Here is a 14,378-nt window from a genome sequence, read left to right as displayed (position 1 = left end):
TTCGTGAGCACAGTTTTTATCTTCAAGGCTGAAACTGATTCTAAATTGTGAGGATGTTAGACCGGCTCAAAACCTTTAATCAAAATCCACTAACGAGCTTTTTCTGGACTTCTGAACTCACACACTTGTTATCACCACGTATTGAGCTGTTTCACTAATTATCTATCTATTAATCTAAGTTTTGTGAATGGTTAGTTATTGTTGAGCAAACACATTTATGTTTGATAAACATGGTTTGTTTTCTCTGCAGAAGAAGAAGAATAATGTCTCTGGTTGGACAGAAGACGGCAATCCTTTAACCAACATGACCGACGACCTCTACAGCAGCACCTTCTCTGCTTCTGAATCAGACTTCTCCTCCTCCTCCTCTTCCTCCTCCTCCTCTTCCTCCACGTCCGCCTCCTTCCTCACGCTCGAGCAGCGAGCGGCCTTCGTTTTCGTCCTCATCCTCTTCATCTTCCTGGGCCTACTGATCGTGCGCTGCTTCCGGATCCTCCTGGACCCGTACCGCAGCATGCCGTCCTCCACCTGGACGGACTACATGGAGAAGGACACCTTTGACTACCGGATTTCCTGACAGGCAGCCTGAGAGGCGGCGACCCCGACGACCGACACGGTTGAGCTGAGGCGACGATAACGCTGACGGAGCAGAGGCACAAGCGCACAATCCCCCTCTCCCCCCTCTCTGGTGGTTGCTACAGGAGAGCAACCAGACCAGCAGACAGCATGATGGGGAAGTTACTCCCAAGTTCTTCAGAACAAGTTTGTCTTCACGAGTATCCATTTCAAATTTTAGCAACCCCGTTAGCCTCGAGGGCAGAGAGATGACAAAATCAAGCAAAGACTTAACTCGACTTAAACATCGAGAATCATATTACGGCCATGAAGTTCTTAATATTCTAGAAATTAAAACTTTTGGTAAAAGAAGATAAGATAATATTACCTACCAGCTAGCGTTAAGCCTTAAAATCAATGAACAATCAACACAGTCGTCGTAAAAAATAAAAAAAGATGTATCTGACAATAAATATCCTAAATTAATTGATTATTAGGAAAGTTAGCCTGATGTTTCTTTGACTTGACTGAACTTCTTTAACGTTCAAATCAAATTTCATCATCACAATGAGACGGTTCTGGAAAAGCAACCGTTTGGGGGAAAAAGTGTGCCTTGTGTTTTTTTTTCTGCTTCCTGTCTGATTGTCGCCTCAGTCCGCCTGGCAGGCAGGATATCTGGGCAAAAAACAACCACAGCTTCTACAAACAGAGTTTGAATCGCTTTTAAATGAAAGAATTTAACCACAATTACTCATAAAGACATGAACAGATAATCAAAGACGAACTTCATTTTAAGTGAGTTTCACAAAAGCAGATTTTAAGCTTCATGTCATCGTGTTTCACAAAATATCGGCGCCACAAATTCCAGTCCAGCAGAGCTCGTCTTTTGACAACTGAAATATGTCACAACAAACTAAATCATGAGACAAATAGAATATAAAATATGAATTAATGGATATTTGGGTCAATTTGAACAATCTTTGTTTGTAAAATCAACTTCCTGTTTGTGGCTGTGAGTTTTGTCCAGATCTGAAGTTTGTAGGTTTCCCTCCTCTCTGACAGCAGCAATGCAGTGAGAAGTATATATATATATATATATATAGCTGAGGAGGGATTTCTATGATTTCTACACGTCCATCAAACTGCCTGCCAGGCAGCGTGTTGGGGTTTCTGTCTCTCACAAGACGAGAACATTTCTTTTTTACCTTTTTGTTATTTTCGGGGAAAAAAATGGACAAATTAAATTTGTATCATCAGACTTTGAGAACTTATTCAGAGAACTTGAGGAAACAGGTGAAGGAGGAGGAGTGAACAACTTGAATCTTTCTGACTGCAGAGACGAGCTGGTTTCCAGCGTCTCTCCGCCGTCGTCGTCTTGCCGGCCCGGCTCGTTGCTTAGCAACAAGGTTTTTTTCGGTACCAGCTGATGTCTGGACGCTGACGGTTGGCGGCTCCGAGTCGCTCTGAAGAAAAAGGAGACGGATGGAACCTCGGGGAGTCGTTGGTACCAAACAGACCATCAGGTGGATCAGTTATCACAAAAACAGTGAGTTTTTTATCCAAACACCAATCACATCTTTCATCTTAAAGTCAGGTGGAGATCCAAAAGTCTTCAAAGAAACTTGTCGCTCCGTTAGTGACTCCGCCCGTAAGGTGTCAAAAACACACGTTAAATGTGCGTCTGTGTCGAGGAGCGCCGGCTAAGCTGCGTTGCTCCTCTTCCTCCTCATAACTCGGTGAAACATGAAACACATGTTGAGTGATCCAGTGTGACTTCCATTTCCTGATGGCGTCATCTCTCATGTCCATCAACAACAACCAAATGCCCTTAAATCCACTTAGAATCACAGTAAAAAAAAGACTACAGAACTCCACTGAGAATCTTCATGTTTTGAAGTTTTCTTCAGTCTCACATTAATCCAGAGATATCTACAGGAGCTGATCACAGATCATTTGGCTTACTTATCTACCTTCATACGTACCTGTAGCTGACATCACAACCGCACACTGACCCATAGAGAGAGACCAGGTGATGTTAAAACCACCTCCACTACAAACAGAAATACAGTCCTGATGAGGGACTTCTGTGTTGGATTAACATGAATAGGTAAATAGTGAAATCATGATTTTGTCACATATTGGTCGTCCTTATAAGGGTCTTTAACTGGATCCACACTGGAGTCTAAACTGTAAAGAAGTGATGTTTTTCTCTTGTATTTCTTCCCCTCAGGCGACCTGAACAAACCTTCTCTCTGTGACGGGCTTCCTCGTAGTCGGAGGTCTTCTGTCAAAACCAAAGTCGTTTGAAGGAAAAGGAAATAAAAGGACACTCCCCCTCTGGGCTCAGCGCACTTCACTTCCTGTTTGGATCAAGATGCTGGAAAATGAAAGTTAAATTCTGCATTAATTTCTGTATTCACAGACTTTAAAACCATTTATCTCGAGACCGCTTCAGAGTCCCCTCGTGGTCCTGCCGGGGAGGTCCTAACCCTCAGATTGAACACCACCATCATCAAAAATGAAAAAAAAACTCCTCTCACCGCTCGGTAAATCTTTAAGAGTCTTTCCTGAGGGGTCCTCTCTGCAGGGAGGGCGACCGAAGCTCCGCCTGAAGAAAAGAGAGGGAATGATTCCTCTGTTTCTCCTCCTGGTGAAGCCTCAGTGTGATCAGACGGATCTCAAATGGATTCCTCTGTTTTTTTTTTCTTATTGTTGAAAGTTTTCTTTTTGGGGGAACTTCTCGTCTGAGGATCGCTGACGACTTTCATCTCCACAAGGACTCGGATTAGTTTTTCAAATCGGCTCGTCGTCGTTCTCTAAACTCCAATGCCTCTGTGTGTTTTATTCTCACGGTGTTTTATCTTTAACTCAATAAAAAATAATGTGGCTGGAAATGTTTTTAAAGCAATAGAAATCTAAATTTTCAGCAACATTTTTGGCTCTTTTCTCCAAATTGTAATTAAAAAAGTTGCCCCCCCAAAAAAAATTTGACAAAAGTTTCTCCCATTTTGTCGAAGTTATTTTTTTTTTTTGGCCTCTTTTGTTGAAATTTTAAATGTTCTAATAATTGTCCAGAAAGAAGCTGCTGTCCTGAACTCTGTCACTGGATTTGGACAAAAACGTGCTGAAATATGGAGGAAAAAGTCAGTAGCTTGTACGTCTATCTAAACGTCACTTTTTATCATCAAAGTAAAAATGTTGTCCAAATTTAGATTTTTTTTAAATGCAAAAAAATCACCCTGGTTCTGTATAAATTTTCCTCAAATTTAAAGCAGAGTTGAACTTTTTATTTTGGTTTTAAATTTCGATGAGAAAAACTACCCAAATATTTCTAATTATTCAAAAAGTTTCTGCTTACTCTGCTCCTTTTTGTCTAATTTTAAATATCTAAATTTGGACAGGGCGTCCAAAAATGGTCAGTTGAGCTGTGATTGGCAGAGACAGCGTCCTGTTTTTTATTGATTCATGTTTTTGTCTACTCTACACACACATTTGTACTTCTATACTTGTGAGGTCCATTATTGACATCGTTGATTTCCTACACATAACCCTAAAAACAGAAAATGTCCTCACTTTATTACAAATATCCTCAATCTGCAAAAAAATATATTTTTCAAAAAAGGTCCTCTTCAAATAGTCCTAATTTTCCAAAACTGTCTTCACATCCCAAAATGGATGCTAGTTTTCAATAATGCCTCACTTGCTAAAACACTTTCTTTTTCCAAATAGTTTTTCACTTTCAAAATATTTCCATACTTAAGAGAAAAGTAAATTTTCCCAAAATGTCTTTACTTTCCGAAACGTTCACACTTCAGAAAATTGTTTCTACTTTAGAAAAACTTGCAAACATTTACATACTTCACAGAAACGTCCTCACGTGACACAAAGATACAAGTACAAACACACTTTCTTCACAGTATTGAGGACACACACACACACTATAATATATACGGTATAAAAGTGTAACCACACCTTCAGTACTGCCTTTGTATTCACATGCACGTCTTGTAAGCGCACACACACACACTCCCAGCAGCTCACTGCCGAACAAAACCGACTCCACGTCTTCTGTCTCCACCGTCCACTTCCTGTCTCCACCCGTCCATGTCTTCTCATCTCAGACTCCCCTTTCATTCACCGTATCTCTGCTCAGACGTCCTCATCCTCGCTTCTCAATCTTTCTGCTTTTTAAATTTAATTTGGCTTCACATTCGATAAAGAAAGCAAAAGGTAAAAGAGGAAGACGTCCGTCCATCTTATCTCTTTGGTTCTTCTCTCGCTGGAGGAGCTAAAACTCTCATTACTCAGCTGTCGGCTGCAGCAGGAGGAGAAATAAATCTGTGTAGAGTTTTTTATTTAAGTTGTGGGACAGGTGTGTGTACCTGCTGTAGGTTTATATACCTGCATTGTGGGGACACACAGACCTGAGTCTACACCACGTTGTGGGGACTCACCATCCGTTTCAGACAAATAAGGCAGTTTAACTTTTTTCTTTAACGGTTGATTCTTGTTTTTAATGTTTGTTTATGTGCTCTTACACTATGGGGACACACTGACGTTAAAACAAACACATTGTGGGGACACACTGACGTTTAAACATACACATTGTGGGGACCCTGTATTCTACCCCACATTGTGGGGACTTGCTTCCTATTTCAGACTAATTAGGCTGTTTAAGTTTTTTGGGTTTTTTTAGGGTCAACGTTTGTGTTTTACGGGTGGTTTAACTATTCTTATATTGTGGGGACACACTGCCATTTAAATACATACATTGTGGGGACTCACCACTCATTTCAGACAAAAAAGCTTTTTAAGTTTTGTTTGTATTTTAGGGTAGTTTAACTTTTTTTTTACACCATGGGGACATATTGAACATATACATATACATTGTGGGAACTAAGCAGGAGAACATACTTTAGTTTTTTTCTATACTTAAGTGAAGCTTTTTTTCTGAACACAGCATTTACATTTCAACCATTTCAGCTACAAATATTCGCCGTTATCCGGTCGGTTGCATTGAGGCTCCAGTTTTCCATCAACAGATCCGTTCATCTGAGCTTCGTTGGCTCCTTTAGTCCCACGTCTTGATGATTCTGCTGCTGTGTTAATGGAGCTTGTTTTGTTTTAATTATTAGCTGCTTAAAGAGCCCACAGGTACAAATGTAAACTAGACTAAGAGATGAGCTGAATCTCTCCTGCTTAAAGTGAGAAGAGAGAAAAATACGGTTGGCTAAATCTGAGAGAACGCAATTCTCCCAATTTCTCACCCTCTCCGTCTCTTTTTCTTTTTTAAAATCTGTGAGACGCCGGAGACAGAAAGACCGTGAGAGAGATTTTTAGCTAAATCCATCAAGAAAACATGAGAGAGCAGCGAAAAGAAGAAGAAGAGCGAGACATCAATTAAGCTTCCGCAGATAAACACAGCAAGCCGACATCCTCCAACAGAAAACATCAAAAAGACGTTTTCATTTATCATGAGAGCAAAATATACAGTTTAGAGACGTGAAAAAAACACAACTGTCTCTCAGTAATCGAGAGAAAACTACGAGAAACATGAGCCTGATGATCCTTTAAATCAAATGTCCATCTATAATGTATTATAAATATATTATATTCCTTTTATGTTACTCAGCTCCGAAGTTAAATAGAGCAAAAACAATTAAACCATCAATTAAAGTTACATTATAATTTAAGACAGCCCCTAAATTTTGTATTGTCTTATTATGCAGATTATTGATATTAAGTAATTTCTTGACATTAACTACTGGAATTGTTGATATCACAAATGTCCTTGCATGAATCAGTAAATGGATATCAACTATTAGAATGTCTATATTAAGAATATTTGGTTTTTGTTTGCAGCAAGAAGAAAAGGATAAAAGTTAAAACAGCTTTAACTAACGTTTCACACATGACATGTATTTTAGTGATCTAAAGAAAATACAAAACACATTTTTGTAACTCTTTAAACTGTTATTGCTTAAATCAATCAATCAATTTAAACATTAATTGTAAATGTTAAAAATGTATATTAAGGATTGGGAAAATACTGAAAAATGAACACGTAAAAGCATTTATATAGTTCAAATTGTGTTCTTGGTACAAAAGTATAAAAGCTGAGATGATCATGATTCATGACCTGATTTCAACACAATTTCAAGTTAAACTCTTTTGGCTCAATATTAATAATAAAATTCTTTATATGAAGCACAGAAATTCTGATACAAAAAACTAAAATTCTTTATACCAAGCAATAACCGTTACCTTTAAAGTGTACATCTGTCTTTTAAATCAAATTTTTAAATTGTTTTAAATGTTAAATTGTTAAAATTTACCAGAAAATAATAAAATGGTTAAAGGAAATAATTAAAATGATTATTAATGATTTTATTGTTAAAATCACAGTTTAAGTTTTATATCTATAATCAATCTCTATTCTTGGCCTCTCCGACCCTCCGTACTTTTATTGAACTCATCACTTTATTTCCTTTTAATCACAGACTATTGTTGATTTCTAACTTCATAACTTTTCAGAGGACAAACTGACTCGAGAACAGTTTTTTAAAAACTCAGCAGCTTGTTGGAAGAGACGCGTTTTTGTCTCGTTTCTGATTCAGGTTCCAGCAAATGTTTGTGAGCCTTCGTCTTATCCCTTTAATTCTGCTGTCTGCCTTTCAGCCATCTGTATCCTGCTCTTCCTCGTCCTCCTCTTCCTCCTCCTCCTCGCCTCCCTCTGCTTACTCATCCTCTTCATCATGCTGTCGTCCTCCCACACCTTTATCCCTCCTCCTCTGTCTCATCTTAAAGTTCACTTCAGCCCTCTTCCTCCTCTTCTTCCTCCTCCTCCTCCTCCTCTTCCTCCTATGCCTTACACTAAGCCTGTTTACATAGGATTAGAAACTCCAGCAGCTCCATCGCTGCTGTTTTTGCCCTTTAAAGGAGTTTTAGTTTTATGTTTTCTTGTGTTTGTGTACATTTTTGGGAGCTGCTGCCTTCGAGCTGCTGTTTGTTTTTTTTCACAATGTGCTCGAAGGGGAAAATCCACCTTTAGTGAAGGGTGGATTACTGAACCAGGGTCAAAAAGCCAAGTTTTAGGCTAAAAATCTTAAGCTGTTAAGTCCAAAATGTGACGTAATGTGATGCAATGCATGATGGGAGAGATTGGCCACCTGGAAGAGAAAATGTTTAAGTGTGAAGTTGCTAGTTTTATTAGTTTTGTGTCACAAAAACAAATAACCACTACTGTAAATTTCAGCTCAGTGTTTTTTTGGGTTCCGAGTGAATCACGCATCTTTGCAGTGTTTCGATTTTTAAATTGAAAACAAAACAATCACCATCTGTGAGGTTTTCTTAGTCTTTACACTGTTAATGTTGTATTTTATCAACACAAAGGTTTTAGTTTTGATAAATAATTCAAGTAGGCACTTATGAACTCTTTTATTTTGTTAGGTTTTTTATTTTTCCTATTTTTTGTCTCTGCACTCAAAAACAAACCAAACAGGAAAACAACAGTTTCAACACATCGTATAAAAAAGAAAGTGAACTTCACAATTAAAGTCCACCACTGTCAATCAAAGTCAAACATCTAAAACCTTTTAATTTGAAAATCATGTTGATTGACATTCTTTGTATTTCTGAATTTATAAACACAAGAAACTTTAAAGTTAATAACAAAATGAAAACTTCTTAATTGGAAAAAGCTAAAACGTGAAGTTTCACATTTAACAGAAGCATAAAACACTAAATTTAGAGTGGTTTTCAAAATAAAATATTTCAATACTGTGTTTGTGTGCGCATGAAATAAATTGTTTCAATGTTAAGTTTAAGATTCAAAATCGAGTCTGTGAATTGCAAAACACTGTAAAAAAAATATTTCCAAATAACAAATTTTAAAGTATGAATAATTTAATTGGGAACTGGGAGTTACGTTAAATTACAACCAGATTATTTTTATTATTCGGCTTTCTGGTTTTTTACAGTGTAGATGGCGTGCAGGTTGTGTGTATCAGTGTGTGATCAGAGCTCCTCTATATTTTCTAAGTGGTTGAAAGTTGTCGTGTCAAATCTGAAGTGTAGATTTCTCTTCCTGCCTTCTGTCTGAGCTCTTTTATGAGTCCGTGCTCTTGTTTTGTAAAGAAATAAAACTTCCTCCTGTACCTAACTTTATTTTGAAAGTGTACTTTTTTCCGTAAGTGACCAAGTACAAACAATTCAAACCTGCTTGCTTTCTTTCTTTTCACTAAAACTTGAACTGTTGACTTGAGAAACATATATGTTGTATTTATAATACAAAAACGTTTAAACAAATATCAGAAAATGAATGTGACAAACAAAAAAATCTGTCTTAATACATTAATACATACATTGTTACTTTATTGTTAATGCATCTGTAATAATAATCCAGTAATGTATTATATAACACTTTGAATCGGGACGTTTTCGATTACGAGCACTTTACTTTTGCTGATATGTACAATTACTTAATAATGTTGAATTTGAATTACTGTTTGTCAACCATACGTTATGCTATTGATTTTTAATCTAGCTAGTGTAATGTTAGCCGTATAGGCTAATTGTATGCAAATCAAGATTTCGTGAAAAGCTAGCTAGTCTTGTCGTTCAACATAATGTAATATTTGCATTTGCTGTTTTTCAATCGTACGCATTGTTATTGATTTTGAATCTTGCTAGCATAACATTAGCTTTCTGGCTTAAACTAAGCCAAAAGGTTCTATGAGCTGAGCGGACTAGAAGTAGTCGTATCTGAGGTCCGTCCTATTTACTGGAGTAGTGAACATTCCCATTGCATAAGAACCTTATAGGATGGTGATGATTGTTCCAAGTATAGCAAACACTCATGGTAATCATGGAAAACAAAGTGAAGGGATTGTGAAAAAACTTAAAATTCTGTTTGCAAAACGCATGAAAAATACAAATTAATGGTCTGAGTTAAATTAATGTTTTTTCTTCTGTGTCAAGACACCTGTGTGCATTGGATGATTCTGGCCTCCATGACGTCCATTAATTCTTGATATCTTCTCAGGTATTCTCCATTACCTAATTTATGAAATTACCAAAAAACTCCAACGTGTTTTCATGAATTTAAAAAGGTGGTTTCAGGTCATTTCAGTTTAATTTCCTCTCTAAACTTGTGCAAAGTTGAAAACAGCAGATTCAACCATTTAAAAGGAAGATTACAAAATAAGCCGCTGAACGGCGTTTCGACATTAAGCTGCTTCAAACTGTCTCTATGTTTAGACAGTCATATGGAAATCGTAATATTAGCCTGTATTTCCATAATCTGCATGCGTCCGTGTGAGTCATCATACATGAAGGCTGACAGATGGTCGATGGGCGGAAGACAAAATACAACAAGCTGTTACTAAAAAAATGTCCTTTAAGGAGAGGGTTTTATTAGCGCGTCGTCAAGAGATGAAGAAAAGAAAGTCCAGTGAAATGTGTTGTGATATTTGATTTCCCTCTTATCTTTTACTTCTGATCTTAACACAACTATACTTTAAAAGATGGTGGACTAAATGCACGGTCCTCATTAACCACACATTCTGTTTTAGATTGATTCCTTGGTGATCGGTGGTCCAAGAGAATGCGTCACACACTTTCTGTTATTTGACTGCTTGTCTTCTTTCCTTTCCACCTTCCCTCTTTCCTTCCTTCCTCCAGTCCTTACATCCCTCCTTCCTTTCTTCCTCTGACCTATCTGTCTTTTAGTGATCAGTGGTCTGAAAGAAGGTCTAATTTCACTTTAACTGCTTTCATACTCTGTTGTAATTTGATTCTTCTTCCCTCCCTCCTTCCTTCCTTCCTTAATTTCTTTCTTTTGTCCTTCCTTTCCTTTGGTGATCAGTCTGAGAGAAAGTCCAAGGTCATACGCTTCAACTGCTTTCACTTTATATTGTAATTTGACTGCTTGTCTTCTCTCTTTGCCTCCTTCCTCCCTGCCTTCCTTTCCCCAACTGCTTTCACTTTCTGTTGTAATGTGATGCTTCCCTCCCTGCCCACTTCCATCATTTATTTTTCTTTGCTTTTTTCATTTACTGCCATTACTTCCTGTTTTCATTTGATTCTTCTTTTGTATTTCCCTTCGTCTGTGTGTCCTTCCATCTCTCCTTCTGTGTTCCTTTGACACACACTTCCACTGCTTTCACTTATCAAACTAAGCTGAATATCTTTTTGTGTTTTAGACCGTTTGAAGTCGTCATCTTGGACATTCTGAAATTCAGTTTTCAGGATTTGACATTCTTGTCATTCTTGTAGTAAAATATCCCGTCAAATCTGAGAGAAAATGTAAAGTCGTCCTCCATCAGGTTGTTGAATAAAGAGTCCTGAGAGATAGAATGATGAATGAATCTGTCCATAATGTGAATCTACTGTAACTTGAATGTGTTTTATAGTTCAGCAGCATTACCTGAGGGATGCGGCTGCATTGATTAGAGATGTTTCATCAATTAATGAGCAGCTGTGGGACCTCGTCTGCAATGAATCAGGGAACACTTCCATCGTATCTGGCTGTTTGACGTATTGATCAGCTGCCTCATCAATAAATGAAAAGAGCCTCCAGCGCAAGTCCTCTGATCCTCAACACGCTCTGATTTCTGATCAGTTCAGCTGTTTGAAGATGAGGAACTACAATCAATTAATCTGCTTATTTTAATAATAATATGATTTTTTTATCTTTGTTTCGAGACTCTGTGGTGGTTTTTAGTAGTTTTAGTTTCTTTGTGGTGGTTTTGAGTGTCTTTGTGGTGACAAAAGACGGATGACAAGACAGACGTGGAAATCTTTAGGCCTTGTTTCCAGCATGGCAGAAACATTAGAGACAAAGCAGTGCATGATGGGAAGTATTGCCCTCATTGGTGCACATCTAACCTCCTCTCCCTCTGTCTCTCGCTCTGTCTCTCTCGCTCTGTCTCTCTCTCTCTGTCTCTCTCTCTGTCTCTCTCTCTCTGTCTCTCTCTCTCTCTCTCTCTCTCTCTCTCTCTCTCTGTCTCTCTGTTTCTATCTCTCTCTCCCTCTGTCTCTCTCTCTTTCTCTCTCTCCGTCCTCTCGTTCTGTCCTTCGAGGTCCTGATCAGAAAGCTGCTCAAGGTTTCATCTGCTTCATTAAAATGCTTCACCCTCAGGCGGCTGCGTCGCTTCACAAGCCTCATGCATTTATACAGGTGTTAGATAAGGTAACCCAACACACACACACACACACACACACACACACACACACTTTAATCAAGGTAAAGCAAGGCGAGTCAGCACAGACCAGCAGGGTTTGAGAGATGTTTGATTTTTCTCTATTTGAATATTATATTTGAACTGTCTACAGAGCAGCTTCTCAGTGTTCTTAATCCAGATCATTTCAATTGTCCAGTAGAAACCACGCATCTCCAGATGTTCCTTTAACAGCTGCAGGAACTACAAAATTGCTGTTGTCTAAAAGCACAGAAGAAGAACCGAAACCGCTGGTTGTTCATCAGTTTTCATTGATGTTTTATGGATTTTATTATCCTGATTAAACGTAAACAAAGTATTTTTCTGTCTTTTTAATTAAACTCTATTAAATTCAGTTTAATTCCTTATCAGCGCAGCATATTAATGTTCTCATTAAGGCCTCAGTGATGATAATAAAACCACCAACCAAACCTCCTCCTCCGTGGAAAACACTTTATATTTTTATTACATTTTTGGTGTATATTTTTTTCCTGTCTGCGTGATGCGTTTAAAACCTGAGCTGCTGAATTATCCCACATGAGGATTTAAAGGTTTAACTCTTTCACAGTGGACTGGTTTAATTAGGATTTGGAGGGACTGAATAGGAAAATTAGATTCCTACAGGTTTCCTCTGTGGTGGCTGAATATGGTCATTAATGCTCATGAAAAATAGAATATTATTATTGCACTTTATTTCTCAGCCTGCATTTAAACCGCCGGGGAAAATAATCCTGTAATTTTAAACCTTAGACTGGTTCATTCTGGTTCCTTTTGACTTTCTATATGCGTCCATTGTTTAGCATTTTTTACAACAATCTCCAACATTCAGTCAGACTTTGTTAGTTTAGTACAAAGCTGCCCGGAACTCAAAACACAAGAAAAATCACAAGCGATCCTAAAAATGTACAAATCATTGATAAGAACGTTCATACACTAAAATACAACAGTTTTTTATATAAATAAATCAGGATTTATTTATTTATCAGGACTATTAAACAAGAATATATTTTACTATCATATAATGGTGCCGGTTGCATTATAAAAAAAAAAAAAATCATATTGTTTCCAATGAATAATATATCAAGAAAAGATACAAGACGAGTCAACGGTGATAAATCATTGCACATAACTAAACATTTAAAGGTTTGTGGCAGCGATAATCACCCTGACTTCTGCTCGTTTTATTATATTGCTCTTTAAAATAATTTGTGTTTTACACAGAAACTGTTTTTTTTTATGTATTAGGTTTGTTTTTGATAGAGATGTTCAGATAATATGTTTTCCTTCTCAATACTGGTTTGGTACCTGAACTTGAAGAGGAGTTCCGGTCTCTGGATCTTTATTAGACCACTGTCTCCCTCTAGTGTTCATCAACACAAACTACAAACACAAAGACAGAGACTGAAGTCTTCGTCACTTGAAAACACACAACCAGGGGCCTGTTGTTCGAAAGTAGAATAAAGACATCCAGGATAAGTGGGAAAGCCAGGTTGGACAAAGTCTCATAACTTCATCCTGGCTTAATTGGTTGTTCGAACGCCGAGCCAGGCTGAGGAGGGGCGGCTTTGTCAAGCCAGGTCTAACTAATTTGAGTAAGTGCGCGGCCACGGCTTCCTTCAGTAGACCACAGAGATCGATCACAGATTCACTGATGAGACGACAGGTGTGGACACTTTCCTCCGATGAACAGCGGATCTGAATGCTGACGTAAGGTGACACACCTCTCATAAAATGAAGCACCGCTGCCGTCTGGAAGTCTGGAGACGGACTGATTAAATGAGTCGTGTAATTCATTGTAAGCACCTTTGCAAGTGCAGCCATTTCTAATGACTGTAATGACTGCAATAACATCAGATTTGAGCTGGCAAACAATATGAAGGGTGTTTATTTACAATGACGAACACACGAATAGGCCCCAATTATGAAAAAGAACTATCGTAATAGGCTAACTTTATTTATTTTTTTAATTTGATCATGTTTTGTTTTATTTATTTTTTTTAAATAATAATTTAGCCTACGTGTTGTTTGTTTAAAAACGAGGCCAATGCGTAGCCTTCATCAGAACATGGACCGACTGTATAAAACACATTCATTTCTGACTCCAAAGATAAGACAACAGAATCAACTAAGCTTGGCATTTAGCCTGGTCTGGAGCAGGCTAGCTGCAGAGAATAAATCACCATGGTAACTTGACCAGGATAAAGTTATCCAGCTTTCGAACAACCGACTGCTAAAGGCTAAATTCAGCCAGGATAACCAACATATCCCGGCTTAATCCCTTATCTAGGTTTTATCTAACAGGCCCCAGCACTGTAAGAAGTATTCACATTGTTTACGTCAGTAATACTGACAGCATATTACAAATACTCAATTGCAGGTAAAAGTCCTGAATTCAAAAATCTAAACGTAATATCAGAAAAATGAATTTAAAAGTAGGTATTTATGGATACATTTTATATAATTTAATCTAAAGTAGCACAGTCCACCTGTCTCCTACAAAATAATGTTCCTATAAAAGTTAACTTCAGTTATGTTTAAAGAGAAATGTATTCCTGGATTACAGTCACAGTTTTAAAGCGTTTGAAACCATTTTAAACCAATTTA

The 14,378-nt window shown here is 37.6% G+C and overlaps 1 protein-coding gene across 3 annotated transcripts in view; it reads left to right on the top strand.

The window, feature by feature from the left end:
* Positions 1–8,706, top strand: part of LOC137871547 (cortexin-2-like) — a 37,188-nt gene extending 28,482 nt beyond the window's left edge. The window contains exons 2-3 of one of the 3 annotated variants that reach the window (XM_068709402.1): positions 254–2,101; positions 2,786–8,706. In XM_068709402.1, the coding sequence (XP_068565503.1) occupies positions 305–577 (273 nt within the window). In that variant the 5' untranslated portion in view covers positions 254–304 and the 3' untranslated portion in view covers positions 578–2,101; positions 2,786–8,706. Of the gene's footprint in view, positions 1–217; positions 2,102–2,785 lie in introns of those variants that run through there. The other 2 variants (XM_068709401.1, XM_068709400.1) reach the window with 2 other exon arrangements.
* Positions 8,707–14,378: the final 5,672 nt, after the last annotated feature.

The sequence above is a fragment of the Cebidichthys violaceus genome, unplaced genomic scaffold, assembly GCF_023349555.1.
Source record: "Cebidichthys violaceus isolate CVI_PGR_0920_01 unplaced genomic scaffold, fCebVio1.0.p SCAF_146, whole genome shotgun sequence".
Taxonomy (NCBI): Eukaryota; Metazoa; Chordata; class Actinopteri; order Perciformes; family Stichaeidae; genus Cebidichthys; species Cebidichthys violaceus.
Note: the sequence above shows the minus strand (reverse complement) of the source record. Positions and strands in the feature narration are given on the sequence as shown.